This window comes from Pteropus alecto, unplaced genomic scaffold, assembly GCF_000325575.1.
Source record: "Pteropus alecto unplaced genomic scaffold, ASM32557v1 scaffold21, whole genome shotgun sequence".
Lineage (NCBI taxonomy): Eukaryota > Metazoa > Chordata > Mammalia > Chiroptera > Pteropodidae > Pteropus > Pteropus alecto.
Window position 1 is genome coordinate 17,495,032 of NW_006436282.1, and position 23,167 is coordinate 17,518,198.

General features: G+C 35.2%; 1 protein-coding gene across 4 annotated transcripts in view; it reads left to right on the forward strand.

Annotated features, from left to right (window-relative positions):
* Positions 1 to 23,167, forward strand: part of MPP6 (membrane palmitoylated protein 6) — a 63,790-nt gene that overhangs the window by 35,131 nt on the left and 5,492 nt on the right. For 2 of the 4 annotated variants that reach the window (XM_015589520.2, XM_015589519.2), the window contains exons 6-12: positions 2,291 to 2,332; positions 3,748 to 3,879; positions 5,728 to 5,827; positions 6,157 to 6,225; positions 7,801 to 7,962; positions 16,913 to 17,115; positions 18,158 to 18,286. In XM_015589520.2, coding sequence (XP_015445006.1) covers positions 2,291 to 2,332; positions 3,748 to 3,879; positions 5,728 to 5,827; positions 6,157 to 6,225; positions 7,801 to 7,962; positions 16,913 to 17,115; positions 18,158 to 18,286 — 837 coding nt within the window. The remainder of the gene's footprint in view (positions 1 to 2,290; positions 2,333 to 3,747; positions 3,880 to 5,727; positions 5,828 to 6,156; positions 6,226 to 7,800; positions 7,963 to 16,912; positions 17,116 to 18,157; positions 18,287 to 23,167) is intronic. The other 2 variants (XM_025046802.1, XM_025046801.1) reach the window with 1 other exon arrangement.

Genomic DNA, 23,167 nt, shown 5'->3' on the forward strand with positions numbered 1-23,167 from the left:
GCAGCTAGAAGCCAGCTCTCCCTCCCCAGAGTGATGTTTTTCAGAGCATGGTCAGTAGATCATCTCTATCAGTATCATTTGCGGTGCTTGCTAAAAGTCCAAAATCTTTCACATGAGACCTAAAGATCTACATATTTAAATTTGAACATCGGGGTGAGTTAGAAGTTGTAACTAATTTTGAAGATCTGCAATTTGCATGTAGGTTAGGTTCTCAAAGGCTATTAATAATTCTGCTTGTTCATGAAGGCTAAATGATGGGAATTCTTTTTACTTATTCGAGGCCAGCATGACCCAGGTCTCAAAAATATTGTAAGAAAAGAAATTACATTTCCATTTCACTCAAAGATATCCATGTAAAATTTCTCAAGGAAATATTAGCAATGAGATGTAACAATGTATAAAAATGGTAATACGACATGTCCAAGTTGGATTTATCCCATGTATTTTAGGATGGTTTTATATTAGAAAACCCATATATGTAAACAAGCACATTGCCAGACTAAAAGACAAAAACCTCAATAGAGAATTTAATAAAATTTAATACCTATTCATGATTCTTAAAAAAAGGTTAATAAATTAGGAACGGGAAAGAACCTTCTTAATCTTACTTAAAGGAAAAAAAAAAAAAAACTACAACAAACATTCTGAATAGTTGCCTGTTGGAAGCATTCTCCTTTAAATCAGGAACTGGACCTTCAATTCAGCTGGTCTGCCCGAGACTACTTATAGGCCAAGAGAAACTTGCCAAACTTCAGGCATGATTGTGATTGGTAAAAAGGAAATGCCCTCAGATGATATAACAAATATCTCTTGTAATAGATGATAAAAATCTTTACTTCTCCTTAAAGAAACTAAGAGTATACAGTATCTCTGATATTAAAGAAGTAAGTATGTTTGCACACCAGGGAATGGTGACCCACTTTGTAACAATCCTGATGTTCAGACATCTCTGGCAGCAAATACTTTTGCTGTTACCAGCCATGCTTAGACAAAGCAGCTGACAGAAGTGCTACCCAGCATCTTAGGCACCTTGGTATCAATGAGTTTACAGACCCTGGCAGAAGCTGGTTGGAAAAGCACCACTTGCTGTTGGGGACGAGGGTGATATTGTTCAGAATTTTGATGAGGCTTCCAACAATGAGGCAAATGGAATCGACTCAACTTCTTTAAAAAATAAAACCAAGAATTTTGACTGCCTCAAAAATGTTTGTTTAGAATTTAATGAAATTCTGAGGCCCTTGGACACTTATTGCTTATACATCATTATTTCTTTGCAGTTAATTAAGCCAAAGAAGCCAGAACATAAAGCTTAAAACAAGGATTAATAGTCTTCGCCCAGTTAAAAAAAAACAATTTAAGAGTTAAAGAAGGATATTCACTAGTACCACTTCTATCCAATATTTTATTGAAAGTTCCATAAGCACAAAAAGACAAGAACAAATTATAGAAGCAAAGGGTTTGGAAAGGAGAAAATAAAACTTATTATTTTCAAATAATATGATTTTTACGTAGAAACTCCCCAGAACTATACATTATTAGAAATAATAGAGTTTAGCAAGGTACTTGAAAATATCTGCAAAAGTTGGTTGCATGTCTGTATGTCATGAGCAAACATCTAGAAATGTAACTAAGACAGACATTTACAATAAATTCAGAGAATGTCACATTTATGTCTAGGAATAAATCTAACAAAAATACTCAAAACCTTTATGAGGCAGAGAGTCTCATAAAGTAAAACCAGTTTAATCTGAAATTTTGAGCATGAGACTAATGTTCCAAAATTAATTTGATAAATAAAGAAGTAAAATTGGTTTTTAGAAATCTTTTACATATGAAAGATAGGATTTGTGTTCCACAAATAATGACATTTCCAGAACAATTTGATGAGAGTAGGGGAATGAATATTTGAAATTTGGACTAACTGAGAAAGTCTGAACTTTATGGTTACAAAACATTCTGTCCCACAGATAAAAATGGTAAACATATTCATGGTTAGATGACAGGATGCTTTTATTATTCATTTAGTGCACCTTTCTTGATAAGTAAGGAGTACTCGAGTATTTTTACAACTTTGCATATCCATCCTTTTTCTCTGCCTCATCTCGAACACTTCTTTTTGCTTCTATCATTTATAATTTTCAGATATTATAACCCATGGACACTTATTTAAGGAATTAATTGCTTTATCAAATGAGTGAAGTAATAAAATGGGCCAGTAGTTTGTTTACATTTTGTTAACTTATTCATTTAAAGCCTGGCTTTATTTATGCAATGAAAAATATGTTTTTAGAGTTGCATCAATATGGAGAGGCATCCAGCACACGTCCATCAGGTATGATGTCATTCCAGGACATTCTCTGGTACTCTGATTTTCTGTCTTATCAGCAAACTAAATTTATCTTGATTAAACTTAATCATTTTGGGTTTTTTCATTGCCAAAACCTTGAGCTGCATGCCGTTGTCAAGTTAGTCAATTGTCACATTTTAGGCAGTCTTAATATTGTTTGTATGGTTGCTTTTTAGATATTTCTAAAATTAGATATAAAAAAATTATTGGCTTACTGATTTTTAAGCATTAATATTTAGCCTTTCCAAAGTTATTGAAAATGCTCTGAATGCTTTCTATCGAAATCACCTAATTGTAAATAACTAAAATTTTGTCACATGTTCTCAGATTGTTATTTTTAAATTATTTTAACATGCAGCCATCACATTACATTTTACTACATTAATAATATAATGTATCTGCTTGTGTTATTTGAATATCTTGTATGGGTATTTTTGAGGTATGATAAAGAAATAGAAAAATAATATTATTTTGACTAATTATGTGCTTTCCTGCTTGTTAAATGCTAAGTCAGTTCTTTAGAACATAAAATTTGAATTTCCATATGCATGAAAAGAGTTTGTTTTAAGAAAGTAATTGGTCTGAACTTGCCACCAAATACTGAAAATGCTTAACTTAATTAGAATATATATTAAAAAATAAATAAGCCAAATGTTTTAGATATTGGAGATCATAACTAATAGTAACTGACATACTTTTATTGATAAAACAAATTTAAAAGAAATTTGTAGTTAAGTAAATTTAAAGTGGAAAACAGTTTCAGGGCTTTTTCAGTATTTGTCTTATAATTTGATTTAATGCCAATCATTTAAATCAGAGCAAGATGATTCCAGAAAAGTATTTTCCACACCACTGTAAGTCTATATGATTTAATAAACTACTATGACCAAAGATGAAAGTTGGGCTTTTAATTTTTTTAAGGTGACTAAATATATTTCAGGTCTGACTTCAACATGAACTTTTATTATTTAATTTTGGTTTCAGGGCCTTTTCAAAAAGTCGGTCCTAATATATCTTAAATTCATGCCTTAAATCAACTGCATATATTGTTTCAGAATGTTAATTAGAAAGTAGAATTTACATACAAATTATGCAGTGTTGGTTGGAAAAATTTGTGAAAAGATGGAGAAAAAGATAAGAATAGTGGGTTTAATAAAATGTGGATTTAAGATTAGAAGTTAAAATAGAAATAAAATTTTAATGTGATACTAATTTTTGTATTTTTGGATACCAAATTATTACTGTGCTAATAATTTAATTTTTATTTTTGAGAGACAGATTCCTTAGTACTAAATACATTATCAATTACATCAAAAAATCACAGTGGTTTGAAAAAGATTTCAAAAATCCAGTGACAAATGATGCAGCTGTAGTATTTTTAATTGTGCTGTGTGTTTTAGGTATTTGTGAAATGTCATTTTGATTATAATCCATACAATGATAACCTGATACCCTGCAAAGAAGCAGGATTGAAGTTTTCAAAAGGAGAAATTCTTCAAATTGTAAACAGAGAAGATCCAAACTGGTGGCAGGTTAGTATGCTTCTCAAAATTTCCTCAACTGCTTTTTTATTTTCAATCTTAGATCTGGCCAATATCTGAATATTCAGGAAGAAGGTTTTAGCATTTGTTCCAATGATTTTTCCTGCATGAACAGCTCCTGCTTCATGGCTGCTAATTTTGTGGACAGAAGACCAAATTGAGAGGGAATTTGTGAGTAGCTGTTAATGAATGAAGAAATTAACTAGCCTGTGGTGTCATCCTGTTGGTTTAAGAGATTAGACCAGTTAGTTCTTCCACATGGGTATCGCAGTAAGAACCACTCAATTGGGGTCATCTCTTTCCAATGTTTATTTTGTTTGTTTTAACTAGGAGTCTTCTACTATGGGTATAGTGGTCTTTCTCTTATTTCCTCTCCCTCTGTATTCATGGCAACTAAAACATAATTTCTTAAGCTGTTAAATATATTTGCCCGCCTCTTTTTAGTTATTGAGAAATGCAGGTTCGCTTCATCATCAGTGTTGTTTTTGATCACAGATTGAAATCTGTGTATATAAAAACGAAGCGTGTTATCACCATAATTCTCCCCTTCCGTTTTCCAGAGGATCTGCGTGATGATGTTCTTTTTTCTTTCCCTTAGTACAGTTTTCAGAAATCTTTAGCAATAGTACTAAGTCTGTTTTCGTCATTGTTTACATTGGCTAACAATCTCCAGTTCTCACAACTGGAGAAACTGACAAATCAGAAAGTCTAAAATCTCTTCCCCTGTCAGAGCTTATGAGAATCTCATTAAAGGACAAGCTGTGGGAGGGACGGTCTCGGGACCTAGCACTAAACTCTGAATTAAACCGAGATATCAGTAGCCCGCATTAGCTCTAATAAGTTATATAGACTTCTATGGGGGAATGAATTATAAGAACGAAACAATCTTACTAATGTATTCTTGACTTTACATTAAGACGTTATTATGTACAAGTGTAATGAGAGAACTAAGAAATAGGTAAATTCAATAGATTCCACAATTTTAAGAGGTTTCCACGGCGTTCCTTAGCATGCCCATCTAAAAAATCTCCTTTCTGTGGCTGTTTCGCTCAGAGAACTTTTCCAGTTTTTTTTTCCTCTTTCCGTGAATGCCATGTCTTAGTTTTCTCTTCTATTCTTGTCACCATTTTCTCAATTTCTTCCTGCATTTTGTGGTCTATTATTTTAATTCTATTTTTCAGGATTTTAATTGCTAAAGATATACCAGATTTTTTTTTTTTATGCTGATTATAAAGATAAAGTCACCACTTGCAGCCAGTTCTCCAGCCACTCTTTTAAAACAGCACTTCTTTGGATTTTATTTTAAAAGTTTCTTGACAGTTTCAAAGCTTACGGCCTCTCAGGATATTCAGATTCCTGGCAGCACGAATTAAACTCGCCACTGTATTTCCCCAGTACTGGCTTTTTCTTTGGTTTGGCCTCAGGCATTACCAACATGGCAGGATTAGGGATGTTAATCAATACCTGACTAGAGGCTGCTGGGCGAAATATCCTGTGAGCACACAGAATTATATTCCTTTCCATTCTTTGACTGGCTTAGTATTGTAAATAAAAAGTTTTAGTAATTTAAAGTGCTTTGGTCCCCAAATTTTCCTACCAGATGATGGATTGACTAGATGCCAGTCGATTCCTCAGTGCCAAAGTGTTTAAATATCTTAACTTGACAATGCCATGGGTTTTAATCTCAAGGTCAGTTTTTAAGAGCAAATGTGATGTATATATAGTCTTTTCTTTTTTTTTTTTTTTTTTTTTTTTTACTGACTACCGCTTGTCCTACTTTTTAGAATATGGTCTCAAATTTTGGTCACTGAGATATACAATTCATTAATTTGATTCTAGGCTAGCCATGTAAAAGAGGGAGGAAGCGCTGGTCTCATTCCAAGCCAGTTCCTGGAAGAGAAGAGAAAGGCATTTGTCAGAAGAGACTGGGACAATTCAGGTGACGAGCTCCACACGATGAGTAACACGCAGTCCTTTGTGGCCACCTTTCCTTGCCTCTTTGATCCGACCCAGCAAATGAATTTATTTAAAATATATCTAGAATTAATCCCTCCCACCGGCCTCATTGTATCTCTCAAAAGTAAACTTTTTGGTCCCTTTCTGCCACCTGCTGGTATGGTATCAGAATTGCGTGGCTCAGCCACCCCGGTCTTCATTGTAGGATGCAACACTGGAAAGATAATTCCCCCATCCCTGTAGAAAACCACAGGGCAGTTTTATCATATTCGTACATACTGTTTAAGTTATATTTGTCTTGTCACCCTTCAGGACCTTTTTGTGGAACCATAAGTAGCAAAAAAAAGAAAAAGATGATGTATCTCACAACCAGAAATGCAGGTATGTTTGAAATACTTTCTGAGAAGTCTAAGTGAAATAACTTTATATTGTTAATCAGTGTAGCATAAACTCTCAATGTGTAATTTTCGATGAATGTAATTCAGATTAGTACCTAGTTGCAAGGGGCTGGCCTGTGAATACATGGTACAATATAATATGAAGACATTATTTAAATCCTGGTATTACATATACGTATACTATCACCGGTGTGCTTTATTTCATGAGTACAGTTTACAATAAAATGAATTGGTTAGGATGTATGCTTTATTAATGAAGGAGCAATGTTATCATTGAAACGATTTGTTCGGAGAACTTCAAAAGTAATTTATGTGTCATTTCTAAAGAGCAAAATGCCTTTATGAAGATGCTTAAAGAGTTATGATTGAGGGGAACTATATTCTGCCATAACATTGTCCATGATACTTTTGGAAAAATATTACTGGACCAAATAAATCTTAGTCTGATCTAGTAGGATTCTTTCTAAAATCTTTTAGACTTAAGGAAAGATAAATATGACAACTATCATAGTTGCTCTCTTCGGTTAGAGAGGCTGATAGGAGTGAAGTATATATAGCCCTGAACCAGAAGGCTCTGGAGGTCTACTCAGAGGAACCGATGGTTTTAAAGTAGTTTCTTGACTTCATAGCTGTCTCTCCACTGGTAATAAACTAAATAGCATATGATAAGGGAAATACTATCATAATAATACTAACAAAGAGAAAATAGATTCTCCCTTAATATTAGCTTAATGTGCTGTGGAGAAATTGTGCGAAGAAAGAGTTGTCATTAAAATCATAGCCTAAGGAAGATGTGTTATTACTACAGATGGAAAGTTATAGCCAGAATAATAGGCAATATAATATTTCAGATTCGCTTTGGCTTTATTATTCATTAAATGTATGTCCTTAAAGCTTTCTTGCAAAATATAAAATTTGTGATTTTCCCATTGACTAAGATTATAACTTTGGAGTGTGTTTCTACTGAAAATAATTTGGATCCTATATTATATTTTATTACATAAATTCAGAATCCTAATATTTAGATGTCAGTATGTTTATATGCATTTTATTAATCAAACTGATATTTGCAGAGTCACCAGACATCATTTATTCATTTACATCACTGGAAGGGCCTACTCCTTCTACGGCACTTATTTAAGCAGCCACGCACACTAGGTGTACTGCTGCCCTCCATATTAGGTACACACTTTATATATATAAATTATATAACTATTTGTCATTTGGTTATTTATATTAAAGGAATTATTCTACTGATGAATTGGTAAGAAAGAGATTGTAATGGATAGACTATGTGATAAGGATAAAGCGCAGGCATTTTTTTTTTTAGCTTGGCTAAATAACATTTTTAAGGGCAAATAGATGGAAGCAGATGTTTAAATCAAAATATAAAATAATTTATGTACTTTACCAAATGTATAAAAATAAATGTGTACTGAATATAATTCAAGTGGTATTTAACTATCAAGACAACTAAGCCATTACTGAACAGAACAGCAGAGGTTTTCATCTATATAAAAGATAACTGAATATGAGGTCCATTTCCTTTTACATTTAGAATTTGATCGTCATGAAATCCAGATATATGAGGAGGTAGCCAAAATGCCTCCCTTCCAGCGAAAGACGTTGGTATTGATAGGAGCTCAAGGCGTTGGACGAAGAAGCTTGAAGAACAGGTTTATAGTGTTGAATCCTACCAGATTTGGAACTACAGTGCCATGTAAGTTTTTTTGTGAGGTGTTTTTTGTTTTTTGGGGTTTTTTTTTTTTGGCTATTTAATTGGCAGGAAAGTGAAGTAGGGGCAGATGATTATTATTTTTATTCCCAAAAAAGTTTTTATTATGTCAGCGAAAATGAGCAAGTAGAAGACACTGAAAAAATCAGTGACTGCAGCTGTCTTGAAATAGTGCTATTGCCTTGTTGGCTTACTGCCTGATGGCTGTTCCTTCTCCAAACTCTTCAGTTCAGAATTGTTAGTTAAATGCACGTATTAAGAGTTGTGGCAAAATCAGCATTAACTTTGTATTTTTCTTTTACACATGATCTCTATCTGAACATTTTTATTTTTCACTAGTTTAGTGTAAAGCAGCGGTCCCCAACCTTTTTGGCACCAGGGACCAGTGCTCCTGTGAGAATCAAATGCCTGATGATCTGAAGTGGAGCTGAGGCAATGATGCTAGCGCTGGGGAGCGGCTGCAAATACACGTGACCCTTCCCTCTCTTGCCTGCCGCTCACCTCATGCTGTACAGCCTGGTTCCTAACAGGCCACGGACCTGTACTGGTCCTTGACCTGGGGGTTGGGGACCCTTGTGTAAAGAAAAGGTACAAACCTGCTGAATCCTCAGACATTTCTCATCGTGTTAATCCCTTTGCAAATTTATGTAATTCAGCTTGTAGCTCTCAGAAGTCGGTAAAGTCATGAACCTGATTTTCGATAGCACACCAAAAGCAATTTATCTTCCATAGCAGGCAGCATTAATTAAGATCACAAAGATTTATATACAAAATAAAATGATACTGATGGGAAATATAACCGTTAAGTGAACCAAACACTCATTTTATGATCTTTACATTCTTTTCCTATTTGCATATTTACGTGGAAAGTTTAACAATGATGTCAAAAGTATGCTTGATGAGAATGGAATTAGATCAAGGAATTAGACGATATCACTGATTTATTATAAGGTCTAAAATACATTTGTCTTTATTTTGAAGATGCATGAACGTTTACTTGTGGGGACTTACGTGTTCTGTCCCCTAAACGATGCAGGAGACAAGCCAGCGTTGCCTTCATAGCTCCCCTTTCTGTGCTGCTTTTGCCGGCCAAGCCCTCTTTGGATTAACACAGTATTTCTTTAGGTATATTCTGAGCCAAAGCTTAGCCAGACATCACTCTTGTCTCTTTTAGATGCATTTTAGACTTCCTCTGCTTTCATCCAGCACGTTTTGAGGTTTAATTCTCAGGGACTCATCTTAATGCTAAAATTGTGAGCGGTTGGTTGGGGGAGTAACCTTATCATTGCCCCCACGTGCTATTTGTAATCTCTTCAGGGTGAGGCTTTAGATTCCATCATAGGTGCTATCAATCATTAAATTCAGACAAACCTGGTTAAGTAGTTATAAAAACACCTCGCTGTGATCAAAGCATTTATTTTTTATTTTCATCAATTTAATTCATGTACAGTATTTTAATCAAGTAGTTCTTAAAGACATATAATGAAAAAAAAATAACCCCCTGCCTTCTTCTACCCCACCTCTGGCCTGCTTACCAGAAAGTCATTTTTCATTCTTTTTCGCCGTTTCTTTTGGTAGTCTTCCATATGTCTTAATAATGTCCTCATTCTGCTCTACCTTGCTTTACGCAGTGTAGACCTCATCTGTTGACTTCCTGACTATTCTCCCAATATAAATGTAGCTCTAGTTTCAGTTAATTCAATTTTATTTTCAACGGCCTCTCTGTCTCCCCGCACCCAGCAATCACTAGACATCTCTTTTCCTCCCCGTCTTTGCCTGGACTTTATGTGTATATGCATATAGTTTTGTTTTAAACCAAAGACTCACTTCTCCAGCAAGTCCTGTTTCTTTCTTGGCGACCTCAGTCTTCCTGCTTCAGTGAGGACTACACTCTCTCACTACGCGCTCTCCTTTCTGGCCGCCCCGCCCCTCCGTTAGCCTGGGGCTGTTTCCCCTCGTCTCAGTCCTGGGTTGAAGCTGTTGTTTCTGGTCTTGTTCTTTTTCTTTTTTGGTTTATTGCCTTGTTTGACAGGGCACATCCTCTTATAACTTTGCAAGAAATGATATATGGCAGGGGTCCCCAGCCCCAGGCCATGAACTGGTACCAGCCCTTGGCCTGTTAGGAGCTGGACCACACAGCAGGAGGTGAGGGGCTGGCAAGTAAAGCTTCATCTGTATTTTCATCCGCTCCCCAGCGCCAGCATCACAGCCTCAGCTCCACCTCAGATCTTCAGGCATTAGATTCCTATAGGAGCACTGGTCCCTGGTGCCAAAAAGGTTGGGGACTGCTGGTATCTGGGATATAATCTCTACATTGTTGTATTCGAAGATGTATTTTTTCTGCCCTGTATTTGATTGATTATTTAGCTGAGATTAGAAATTCTAGATTGTGGAACTCAAAAGATGTTACTCCCGAATCCAGTTCTGTTAAGAAGTCCAGTGCCATTCTAAGTCTTGTTATTTCATACATTACCTGATTTTTCTTTCAGATATTCAGGGTCTCTTATTTTGTTGTTTTTCAGTAGTTTGAAATCGAATAATGATGTGCCTTCATGTGCATCTTTTTTAACTCACTGTGTATGATGATGATTAGTGGGCTTCTGTCACAATAAATTTACCTATCTGGACATTTCAGAGAAATGTAATTATACAATATGTGGTCTTGTGTGATAGACTTCTTTATTTAACATAATATTTTCAAGGTTCATCCATGTTATAGAAGATATCGGTACTTAGTTTCTTTTTATTCCTAAATGATATTCCATTTTATGGCTATACCACATTTTGTTTATCTGCTCATCAGTTGATAGACACTTGGATTGCTCTATTTTTTAGCTATTATGCATAATGCCGCTATTGACATTTGTGTACAGGTATTTATGTGGACATACACATTTTATTTTTCTCAGGCATATACCTAGGAATGAAATTGGTAGTGACTCTGTTTAACCCTTTGAGAAACAGCCACATTGTTTTCCACAGTGGCTGTGCCGTTTTCCACTCCATTGAATTGTCTTGCCACCTTTTCAAAAATCAGTTGACGATAGATATGAAGATTTATTTATGGACTCTCAGTTCTCTTTCATTGACCGTTATGTCTGTTCTCATGCCAGATCCACATCGCCTTGATTACTGCATTTTTGTAATAAGTTTCGAAATCAAATTGTGAATCCTCCAAATTTGTTCTTTTTCAAGATTTTTTGTCGATGATGTTGTTGGCTATTCTGGGTCCCTGGCATTTCTATATAAATTATAGAATAAGCTTTCCGTTCCTGCAGGAAAGGCAGCTAGGATTCTGTCAGGGATTGTGTTGAATCTGTAGATCAATTTTGGGGGTATTGCCAACTTAGTAACTTCAAGTCTTCCAATCCGTGAACATGGCTTGTCTTTCATTTATTTAGGTCTTTAATTTCTTTTGGTGATATTTATAGTTTTCAGTGTACAAGTCTTATGCTTCTTTTGTCAAATTTATTCCTAAGTATTTTAATCTTTTTGTTGCCAGTGCTCTCAGTAGACCCTCCAGTGCAGTGTGGAATAGAAGTGGCAGAAGTGGATATTTTTATCAATGTTCATGATCTTAGAGAGATAGCACTCAGTCTTTCATCACTAAGTATGATGTTAGCTAGGGTTTTTGTTAGATAGCCTTTGTCAGATGGAGAAATTTTCTTCCTAGTTTGTTGACTTTTTATTCTGAAAGAGGGTACTGGGTTTTATAAATGCCTTTTAAGTGTCTATTGAGATGATCATATGACTGTTTTTTTTTTTTTTTCCTTTAATCACATTTCTGTGGTAAATGCCATTTGGCCATGGTGTGTAATACTTTTTAAATGCTTCTAGATTTAGTTTGCTAGTATTTTGCTGATTTGTGCATCTGTACTCATAAGAGATTGATTTATAGTGTTTATTTCTTACTTCGTTGGGTAATTTTAATATCGTGGTAATACTGGACTCATAGAAGAAGTTGGGAAGTGTTCCTTCCTCTTCTTTTTTTTTTAAGAGTTTGTGAAGGGTTACTTTTAATTATTCTTTAAATGTTTCATAGAATTTACCCACAAAGCATTCTGAGCCTGGGGTTTTCAGCTTCAGAATTTCTGCAGGATCTGTAGTAATATCCTCTCTTTCATTCCTGATTTTGGTAAATTGAGTCCTCTCTCTTGGTTACTCTACCTATAGGTTTATCAATTTTGTTGATCTTTTCAAAGAACCAACTTTCGCTTTTTAAAATTTTCTATATTATTTTTTTATTCTTTCATTAATTTCTGCTATAATCCTTACTATTTCCTTCTTTCTGCTTGCTTTGGGTTTGTTTACCATTTTTCCATTTTCTTTAGGTGGAAGGTTAGATTACATTTGAGATCATGTTTCATAATGTAGGCATTTACAGCCAAAAGTTCCCTTTAAGTACTGCTTTAGCTGCATCTCATAATTTTTGGTATTGCATTTTTTTGTTTTCTTTCATCTCCAAGTATTTTATAATTTCATTGTGATTTCTTATTTGAGCCATTAATTATTTAAGAGTATAATTTCAACATATTTTTTGAATTTCCCAAATTTCTTCTGTTACTGATTTCCAATCCCATTATGGTCAGAGAACAGTGACTTGTTTTATGACCTCAGGTATGATTTGGCTGGAGAGAATATTTCAGGTACCCTTGGAGAGATTGTGTATTCTCTGTGGTTGGATGGAGTGTTCTATAGATGTCTGTTAGTTCTAGTTGGTTTAATGTGTTGTTCAAGCCTTCTATTTCCTCCTATTTGTCTATCCATTATTTAAAGTGGGGTATTGAGTCTCCAAATATTGTTGACTTATCTATTTCTCACTTCAGTTCAGTCAGTTTTTGCTTTATGTATTTTTGGGCTCTGTTGTTAGATGCATATGTGCTTAAAATTATTTTCTCTCCCCTCCGCCCTTAAGCACAGATTTTGGACTTCCTAGACAAAGATTTTATTTTATTTTTTAATACTGTATTTTACATTCCTATGACTGTTTCGTCACTACTAATTTGTATGTCTTCATCCCTTCACCTTTTTTACCCAGCCCCCCCAACCCTTCTTCCCTCTGGCAATCACCAATTCGTTTTCTATATCCGTGAGTCTGTTTTTGTTTAGTTTTTTTATTTCTTTTGTTACTTAGATTTCACATATAAATGAAATCATGTAGTGTTATCTTTCTCTATCTGACTTATTTCACTCAGCATAATACCCTCATTACAAATGATAAGATTTGTAATATTCCATTGCATATATGTACTATAACTTCTTTATCTAGTCATGTCTTGATGGGCACTTAGGTTGCTTCTGTATCTTGGCTATTGTGAATAGTGCTGCTGTGAACATAGGGATGCATAGATCTTTACAAATTAGTGTTTTGGTTTTCTTTGGATAAATACCCAGAAGTATAATTGCTGGGTCAAAAGGTAGTTCTATTTCTAATTTTTTGAGGACCCTCCAAACTATTTTTCATAGTGACTTTATCAATTTGCCATCCCACCAACAGTGTATGAGGGTTCCCTTTTCTCCACATCCTCGCCAACACTTGTTGTGTTTTGATTTATTGATGATAGCTAATCCGACAGGGGTGACGTGATAACTCATTAGGTTTTAATTTTAATTTTTCTGATAATTAGTGATCTTGAACATCTTTTCATATGTCTGTTGGCCATTTGTATTTCCTCTCTGGAGAAATACCAATTCAGGTCTTTTGCCCAGTTTTTAACTAGATTGTTTATGTTTTCGTTGTATGAGTTCTTTATAAATTTCAGATATTAACCCTTTGTCAAATATCTTCTCCCATTCAGTAGGTTCTTTTTGATGGTTTCCTTTGCTATATAAAAACTTCTTAGTTTGATGTAAAAAAAGAAAATGGGAGTATAATTGTTTTATCTTCTTATGAATTGATCCTTTTTCATTATAAACTGTTCTTTGTCTCTAATAACAGTTTTTTTTCTTAAAGTCTGTTTTGTCTGGTATGAGTATAGCCATTCCAGCTCTATTTGGGTTATTGTTTGTGTGGTATACCTTTTCCTTCCTTTTACTTTCAATTATTTTTCCATGGGGTAAGGAGAAAAAGAAAAGAAAGCATTACTCCCAAACCTATGACTCATTATCTCAGTGACTCTTTTTTGAGTACATATGCGATAGAAGTAGGTAAATGGATGATACCAGGATTAAGTTGGCTGCTTTTTGGTAAACTCCAAAAGAGGAGGCTATCAGTCTTTTATTCTAGCACCTACCTGGGACTTGAAGGAAATTGTGGGACCACAAGAAAAGTCTCATTTAACATTCTGTTTACAAATATAAAGAAAACAATTGAAAGAACTTCAACTTACAGAATTACAATCATTTTATTCATATAAAATTTGCATACTTTTTTCCCTACTTAACACATTGATCTTTTCTTCACACTCCTTAAACTTATCATTTACACCTTTTTGTTCTTGTTGGTCCTTCAGCCTGGAACACTCTACTTCCCAGATCTTCATGTGCTTGAATTTTACTCTTTATTAAGGTCTCATTCTCTCAGAGGCCTTTATTGATTATTCATTCTAAAGTAGCTTCCCCAGTACCTAGTGGTTGTGCTTTAGCACTTAAATTCTTAATTGTTACTTGACTACTCACCTATCTTCACATTCAAGAATATGTCCCATGAGAACACAGAGCTTGTCTGTCATTTGTACTTCTACAAGCCCAGCATCTAGAACAGGATCTGGCATATAGTATATAACCCAATATTTGTTGAATGAATGAATGAATGAATGAGTGAGTGAATGGACTTATTATACCATGAGCTTTTTCTCACAAGTCATTACTTTTTTTGTAAATATTCTATAACTCAACAATAAAAGAAAAAATTCCATTTAAAAACGGACAAAGACCTTGAATATACATTTCTGCTAAGAAGATATACAGATGGTCAATAAGCACATGAAAAGATGCTGAACAATACTAATCATCAATAAAATGCAAATCAAAATCTTAATGATATACCATTAAGATAGTTTTATATACATGAAAACAAAAACAAAATAAGTGTTGGCAAAGATGTGGAGATATTAGAACCTTTATCCATTATTGGTGGGAGTGTGAAATGGTACACCCATTGTAGTTCCTCAAAAAATTAAACAGAATTACCATATGATCCAGCAATTCACCTTATAAGTATATACCCAAAAGAATTGAAAGCAGGGGCTCAGGTATCTATACATGAATGCTCATAGCAACATTATTTACAATAGCCAAAAGGTGGAAAAAGCTCAGATGTCCATCAGTGGATAGATATATAAACTAAATGTGATATGTACATACAATGGAATATTATTCAGCCTTAAGAATGAAATTGTGATCCATGCTCTAACATGAATGAACCTTAAAAACAGTAGGCTGAGTGAAATAAGCTAGACACAAAAGGATAAATATCGTATGGTTCCATTTATTTGAAATACCTAGGACAGTAAAATTCATAGAGACAGGAAGTGGAGTAGTGATTACCAGGGCCAGGGGTAGGGCATAATGGAGAGTACTGTCTAAGGGGCACAGAGTTTCAGTTTAAGTGAGGAACAGGTTCTGGAAATGGATGGTGGTGATAGTTGTACAATAGTGTGAATGTACTTAATGTCACTGAATTGTGTGCTTAAAAGCAGTTAAAATGATAAATTTTATGTTATGTATGTTTTACCATGATTTAAAAAAAAACTTCAAAATTAATCTTAAAAGTTTCTTAATATTCCAGTATACTAATGCTTTAAATAAAGTATACTATGCTTTGTTTAACCATTACTATTATTGTTCATTTATATGATTTGGGTGATGACTTTTGTTACAAGGAGATGACAGTATGTATACACAATCTCTGATATAAAATTATTAGAGATATATATACACACACACACATACATATGTATACATATATGTTTCAATTTCTTGATTTCTTAGTGCCAAATTAATATCCAGAAAGATGTACTATTTTATCTTTCAACAGACCTTTACTTATAGTAAAGATTCAAATTTGAATTTTTATTATAGAGAGATTTATATATATATCCATCAAGTCATCTTTGACTTTTCTTTAAATCATTAATTTATACAGTATCTAGCTCTTTTTTTAAGCCTCAAAATCAACACACAAAAAGAAACACTGATAAAGTGGGACGAGTTTGCCTAATTTCTGATATATGATACTGTGTTGCACATTGTCAGGTGGTATAGATTGGGAAGTCTCATTGGGGAAGGAGGTGAATTCTGGCATTGTATTAAATTGATTTAACTTTCTTTGTATTTTATAAAATGATCCTAAAATAAAAGAGAAAAAACTGTTAACCCAGAGGGCGGAGCTACCTATGACTCCTTTCTCCTCTTCGTCTTCGATGTCTCGATTAGGAAATGTTAAAGTGTAAAGAGTGGATATAATTGATATTCTTTAAGAAGGGGTGTGCTGGTCAACTGAAAAACGTATTCACTTGCAACATAAACATACCTCACACTTATGATTCACCATAATTAAGAATTTAAATGTAAGGCTCTGCTACTAGGTAGTATTTTGAGTTTCAAACCGACCTTATAAAGCACAATTTTTGGATACAAATTGCATAATGGGGAGTCCCTCTTAAAACATTCCTATAGATCAGGGGTCAGCAAACTACTTTATTCAACGGCCACATCATATATATTTTAGGCTTTGCAAGCCATCTGATCTCTGTTACAACAACTCCACCAGTACAGAATGAATAAAACCATAGACTATAAAAGGAATGAGCATAGCTGTGGTCCAGTGAAACTTATTTACAAAAATAAGAAGCAGGTCGCATTTGGCCGTAGGCCATAGTTTGCCAGCGCCTGCACTAAATGGAAAAAATCTTAAGCTTCCCTGTGTATTTTTAGTCCATTTTCTAATACCCTTCATTCTCTTTGTGCAAATTCTCAACATTATTTTATTTAGTTACTTCACGGAAACCAAGAGAAGATGAAAAAGATGGCCAAGCGTATAAATTCGTGTCACGATCAGAGATGGAAGCAGATATTAAAGCTGGGAAATATTTAGAACACGGGGAATATGAAGGAAATCTCTATGGAACCAAGATCGATTCTATCCTTGAAGTTGTCCAGACCGGTCGAACTTGCATCTTGGACGTCAACCCACAAGTAAGCTTCATGGATTCCAAAGCTGTTTTTAAAATTTCATTTCCTGCGCTATTTCTGTTTTGTTTTATTTTGAGATAGAGAACTTTATTATGCGTCCGCTGGTTAAATAAATCCCTGATCAATTAGCCAACAGAGGCTTGGATAGCAATAGAATGTGGAGAGAAGTTTAATATTTATTTATGTGCTCAAGTAATATAAATGCACGTTTAGGAAATGTTAAATTTAAAATTTAAACAAGGCTGCGGCGACACTGAGAATAAAAATTTTAAGTCACACGCTTTCTCTCCCAACACACACACACACACACACACACATTCATTTCATTCTTATTTTACGTCTCTCACTCCTTCTACACTCCTCTGCACTCAACCCGACCTCACTTCCCTACTCAGAGATACGTCTTACTGATAATTTGCTCTCTATCTTTTTGTCTTTGAGTGTGCTTTAAATAAATCTTTACATGTATGTATTATATACACACATATACATATATATAATGTAATGGGTTTTCTATTTTTGCTGTTTCTTTTTTACATAAATGGGAAAAAAATTCTAGACAAATGTTTTGGCTTTTTTCATTAAACAGTATTTCTTGAAGATGTTTTTCATGTCAGTTGCTGTCGAGCTTTCGTGATTGCTGCGTAGTATTTCCTAGTTTGGATGTACGCTAATTTATTTAACCACTCTTCAGTTAATAGACACTGAGATTATTTCTAGCTTTTTCAATATTAACAGTTCTGCAACGAACACGAAAAACGTTTACATCATTCTCGGTGACTTTTGGATCATTAAGTTTAATACTTTCCTTTGTTCTAGAGGATCAAAGAGTAGCGAGACTGAGGTCAGAACCCGATTAACGGATCACGATGTTAGGAAAGCACTGAATGGAATCAAAAGGGCGGAAGTGGCGCAAGTGTGAAATGACATCTTTAGTCCTTCGGAAGCAGATGGAGAGACTTTGAGTATTTAGTATAAATTAAAGGGTAACATGAAACAGATTCTAATCCCGTATAAACTGGTGTGTCATTGTTCTTCTGCACAGGCCCTGAAAGTACTGAGGACGTCTGAGTTCATGCCCTACGTCGTATTTATTGCTGCTCCAGAACTAGAGACGTTACGTGCCATGCACAAGGCTGTGGTGGATGCGGGCATCACTACCAAGCTTCTGACGGTGAGCGGTTCTTTTCAGGTTGACAGTAGTACTTCCTCCTAAGGTGTTTCTTTTTCCTTTGCTTTTGGGCTTGTTTAATCCTATAGAATCATATTTATGGAATAAACATCCTATTTAAAATAAGATATTATATAGAATAAAAATTCATTCCTGGATGTAGATAGGATTTGGAATAGTATCGCCTTTACTTAAAAATCATTGTTTACTTCCTTTTAAAACAAAAGTTTACTCCCCCCTATGTAAATGAAGTAGGCCAGTATTAAAATAGCATAGTAATTCAACTCCCTCGTTTTACTGAAGAAACTGGGCCCCAAGACCATTTTAGATGGAATCGGGCTTGTTCAGGGTAGCGTGGCCGTAGCCAAGACCATTTTAGTTTCTGTTACGTTTTCTCTTGCTCTTCCTCTCTCTATAATGGAAAATTTTAAATGTATACAAAAGAGAAAAAAATGAACTTCCATGTGCCCATCACCTAGTTTCAATAACATGTAGCCATTTTTATTTAATTATTACCTCTCCTCGCTTCCACCCTTACTTTGAATAATTTTGAAGCAAATCTTCGATATCATATCAACTGTAAATATTTTAGTATTTATTTCTAAAAGACAAAGACTTTTTAAACATAACCATAACACTGTCAACATGTAAACCATAAGAGCAACTTAATACCATCAGTATACAGTCTTTATTTGAATTTCCCCATGATTTATAATTTATTTTTACAGGTGATTTCTTCAAATTAGGATCCAAATAAGATCAACTCATTGCAATCACTTGACGTCTTCTAAATCCCTTTTTCCCCAGCTTAATTGGGGTATAATTGACATACAATGGACTGTACACATTGAACGTGTATAACTTGATAAGTTTGGGCACACGCGTGCACCCCTGAAGCTGTCGCAGTCAAGAGAATGGACATGTCCATCACCTCCAAAAGCTTCCCTGTGCCCCTTCAGAATCCCTCCCTCCTGCCGCTTCCGCCTCTTCCCACACTGCAGCTTCTAAGCCTTGCGACCAGGTGGTGTTAGTCCTCTTTATTCTTTTTCAGGTTGCTCCATGTCTCTACTCAATTCTTTGAATATTTGCAACATAGCTATAACAAGTGTTTTCAAGTCATCAGCTACTAATTCTAACATTTGTGCCAGTTCTGGGTCGATTTTGATTGAATGACTTTGCTCCTCATTGTGGGTTGTGTTTTCCTGCTCCTTTGCAATCTGGTCATTTTTCATTGGATGCCAGACGTTGTAGGCTTTGTTCTGGGATGCGGTTGTTGGGACCTCGTTCGTTCCTGCTGGGTCTCGCTTTTAAAATGAGTTAGGGAAGACCAGAGCCGTTCTCATTCTCGGGGCGTTTATTTTCCACTACTGCGGTAAGGGCATTTGAGCACTCTTCCCAGTGGGCTGTGCGTGAGGCTTTCTCTTTGGCTTGTGGGAATAAGTCCTATTCCTGGCTCAGGATGAATACCTCTCATGCTCTCTGGTGGCTCTACGTTGGTCTCAGGTATTTGTATACATGTACAGATTGGGACTCAGCTAAATGTTGGACCTTTTGCAAGTCTTCAAAGTTGTCTCTCCGTGCTCTCTGTTCCAGTCCAGTATTCTGTCCTGTGATCTCTGGGTCTCCCTGGACTCTCAGCTCTGTCCTGTCTTAGAGAGTTCGATAGGCTCCTACTGGGCTACACCTCACTGTGCTGCAGCCTGGAAACCCTTTCAGGCCAGTAATGGGGGCTAATCACAGGGCTCACTTCGTTTGTTTCCTATCTCTCTGGGATGTCTGCCTTTCACTGCCTGTTGTACAAAGTCTTAAAAACTGTCGTTCCATACATGTTGACTGTTTTAGTTGCCAAGGAGGAGGGTTAGCCTGATCCTGTTACTGCATCTTAGCTGGAAGCAGATTTCCCTTTGGTCTGTTTTAATCTCAAGTTCTCACTGCCTTCCTCCTCCCCTCTTTTTTAATCTTCTAATTCAGTTGTTCAAAGAATTGGGTCATTTATCCTATATAGAGTGTTCCATAGCTTGGATTTTGCCAGTTCTGTCCCCATTGTGTCATTTTCTACTCCTTGTATTTCTGGTGAATTGATAAGAGGTTTGATCAGATATAGGTTCAGTTTTTTTTTCAAGAATAATTGATAACTGATACTTCTTGTTTTGTTACATTATGAGGCATATGAAAAAAGCTGTCTCTCTTTTTGTAATAAAATTTATCAGTGGATTTAGGTGTTGTTAGACTGATCTGTAAAGTAACTTTTCACCTAATCATTTTAGCGAGTTTTATTGATTTTTGCCTGGATCAGGGGTTTTTGTTTGTTTGTTTGTTTGTTTTTTTGGTTTTTTTTAGGGATAGTAATGTTGTAAGCTCGTGATTCTTTCTGCATTTGTAAACTAGAGTTCTTCTAAAAAAAATAACTTTTCCTCATCAACTAGTTGATTACTCCGAAGTGGAGTTCTTATAGGAAAATTAAGGTACATGCTTGATATTTTCCTTTTATGGGTTAGTTTTCAGAATACTGAGTTTGTTCTGAAAGAGCCTCTAGAGATGAAGGTGACTAAGTAAGGTGTGTCTTTTTGTTTTTTTTGGTTTCATCATGAGCACATGGATTTAAACTCATTTGATATGTTTTACTTTATTGCAGTTGTTATTCTTATTGATGCTCAAATTGTCCCATCTTCGACCAATAAGAGCTTATTCACGTTCGCCCTTGAGACCTTATTCCATAAGCCTAATAGTCTTAGCTTCTTTGCTATCTGATATGACAAATGTTCCAGGCTCATCTTGTACATTTCCCACTTCAGTCCAGGAATCAGCTGTTTCTCCAAGAAGCTCTGGATGGTTTTAGGGTAAATGGTATTTGAGGACTGTTAACAGTAGGGGTGTTACAAGATTGATCATTGTTTCTTGCTATACCTTTTAGGTAGAGAGAGCTGGGATATATGCTTTTTTGATTGTACGTTTGAAGGAAACTATATCATGAATTCATACTGATACTTCCTACTCAAATTTAGGATTACAGGGTTTTTATTTTATCTCTTTTATATGTTTAACTCCATTCTCCTATGCCAAGTATCCCAGTTCTCAAAAACACTAGGAATGTTAGACTATCACATAATTGCTCATTTGCTTTGTACCACAGTATACTTACAAGTATGAGAATAAGTATATCAGTACGGGATACCAAGTATGAGTACTGTAAACTGTTTTTTTCTCCCCCTTTTTTTTTTTTTTAAATCCTCTGGTTTATGCCAACAAATATATATATAGTCAAATCGCTGTTTTAAAGTCACTTGGAATGCTTCCTCTCTATGCACTTAGGCCAGTTTTTACTCTTTTCGATGTTTAAATTGTCCTATCTTCAGCCAGGGGAAGTCTTCTTAACACAACCTGATAGTCTTTGATGATTCGTTGCTTCCTGGTACAAAAATCTGCTCCAAGTTATCTTTACACATTTCTTGGCCCAAACCTGGAATCAGCCATTTAAAAGCCCTGGTTCTTTAAAGTGGGAAATGATATTTAGAGATAATGTAGATGCTAAAAGAGTGTGTTCAACTTAGCTGATCCTTGTTTCCAGGCCTTTTGTGTGGACAGAGGTAGGAAATACATTTTTCTTTGTTAGAAAACACATCATTAGTTTAATTTGGTAGTTCGAATTCAAATTTTACATGATTTTTACTTAACTTCTTTGACTTTATGTGTGTCTTTTTTCCTCTTATGCTGAAAATATTGGTTCCTGATGACAGTAACATAATTTCTTACTTTATACAAGTGAATGAAGCACATTTAAGTTTCAGACTTTTTTCGAAGTTGTCCTCAGGGCACATCCCACTGGGTGTTACTTTATTTTAAAGTCAGTGAAATGATTCCTCTGTGGTTAAGCCATCAGGTTGAAACACAGGTTTGTTTCATTTTGCTTTTGATTTTTAGATAGTGTTCATTTTGTCATTTGAATTTAATTTCGTTATGTAATGTTATACGTTTTTCATAGTTACAGAGTAAATCGTAAAAACAAACCAAAAAGTCCAGCTTTTCTCTGCCCTCTTTACTCTGTTTCCTCTCACCCACAAGGGTAGACATTTTTACTATTTTTATAATAAAAGCAAGTATGTATGTGTATCTTTCTTCCCCTACTTCCTACAGAAAAGGTAGCTAATTAGTCTGCCTGTATTTTTTCACTTACCAGTATATTCTGAGGATCACTTTATAGCCATATATATAGAGAGAGACTCTTTAATCTTTTTTTTCCCATCCGTATGGTGTGCTCCATTATTGTTACGGGATTGTTATTGTCAAAAAACTGATTTTTTTTTTTTTTTAACAAGTCAGCTTGCTAATGACTATAATAGGTAAGAATTGTTTTCAAGTTGAATTGTGGCCTGTTTATACATCCATAATAAAAGATATTTTAGTTGTTTCAAGCGTATTTTGAGGTCTCAGTGAAAGTGGTAGCTAAAATGTGTTAGTGGCCCTCGGGCCCCGCTGGGAGCCCATTTCTCTCTCTACACTGTCCTTAGATTAACTTAGATACCGTGTCCTGCAGATGATCCCCGATTTGTGTATAGGTGAACCGGACTTCCAAGCTCTGACTTGAGTAACCAGTCGTCTGCTTACTTTACATCTCCACTCAGGTGTCTCACAGACGTCTTAATATGGACAAAATAGAACATTTTGTTTCCTCCCTCCAAATCGTATTTTCCCCATCCCCACTCCCCAACTCTGCATCTTCTGCAGACACCCATTTACTCGAGCAAAAACCCAGAGCTATCCCCCATTCATTCATTTCCCTCACTTTTTGCATCCACCCCATCAGCTAATCCTGATGATTTTATCACCAAAATATATTTCCAGTGTGGTGGCATTTCCATCTCCTCTGCCACCATTATACTCCAG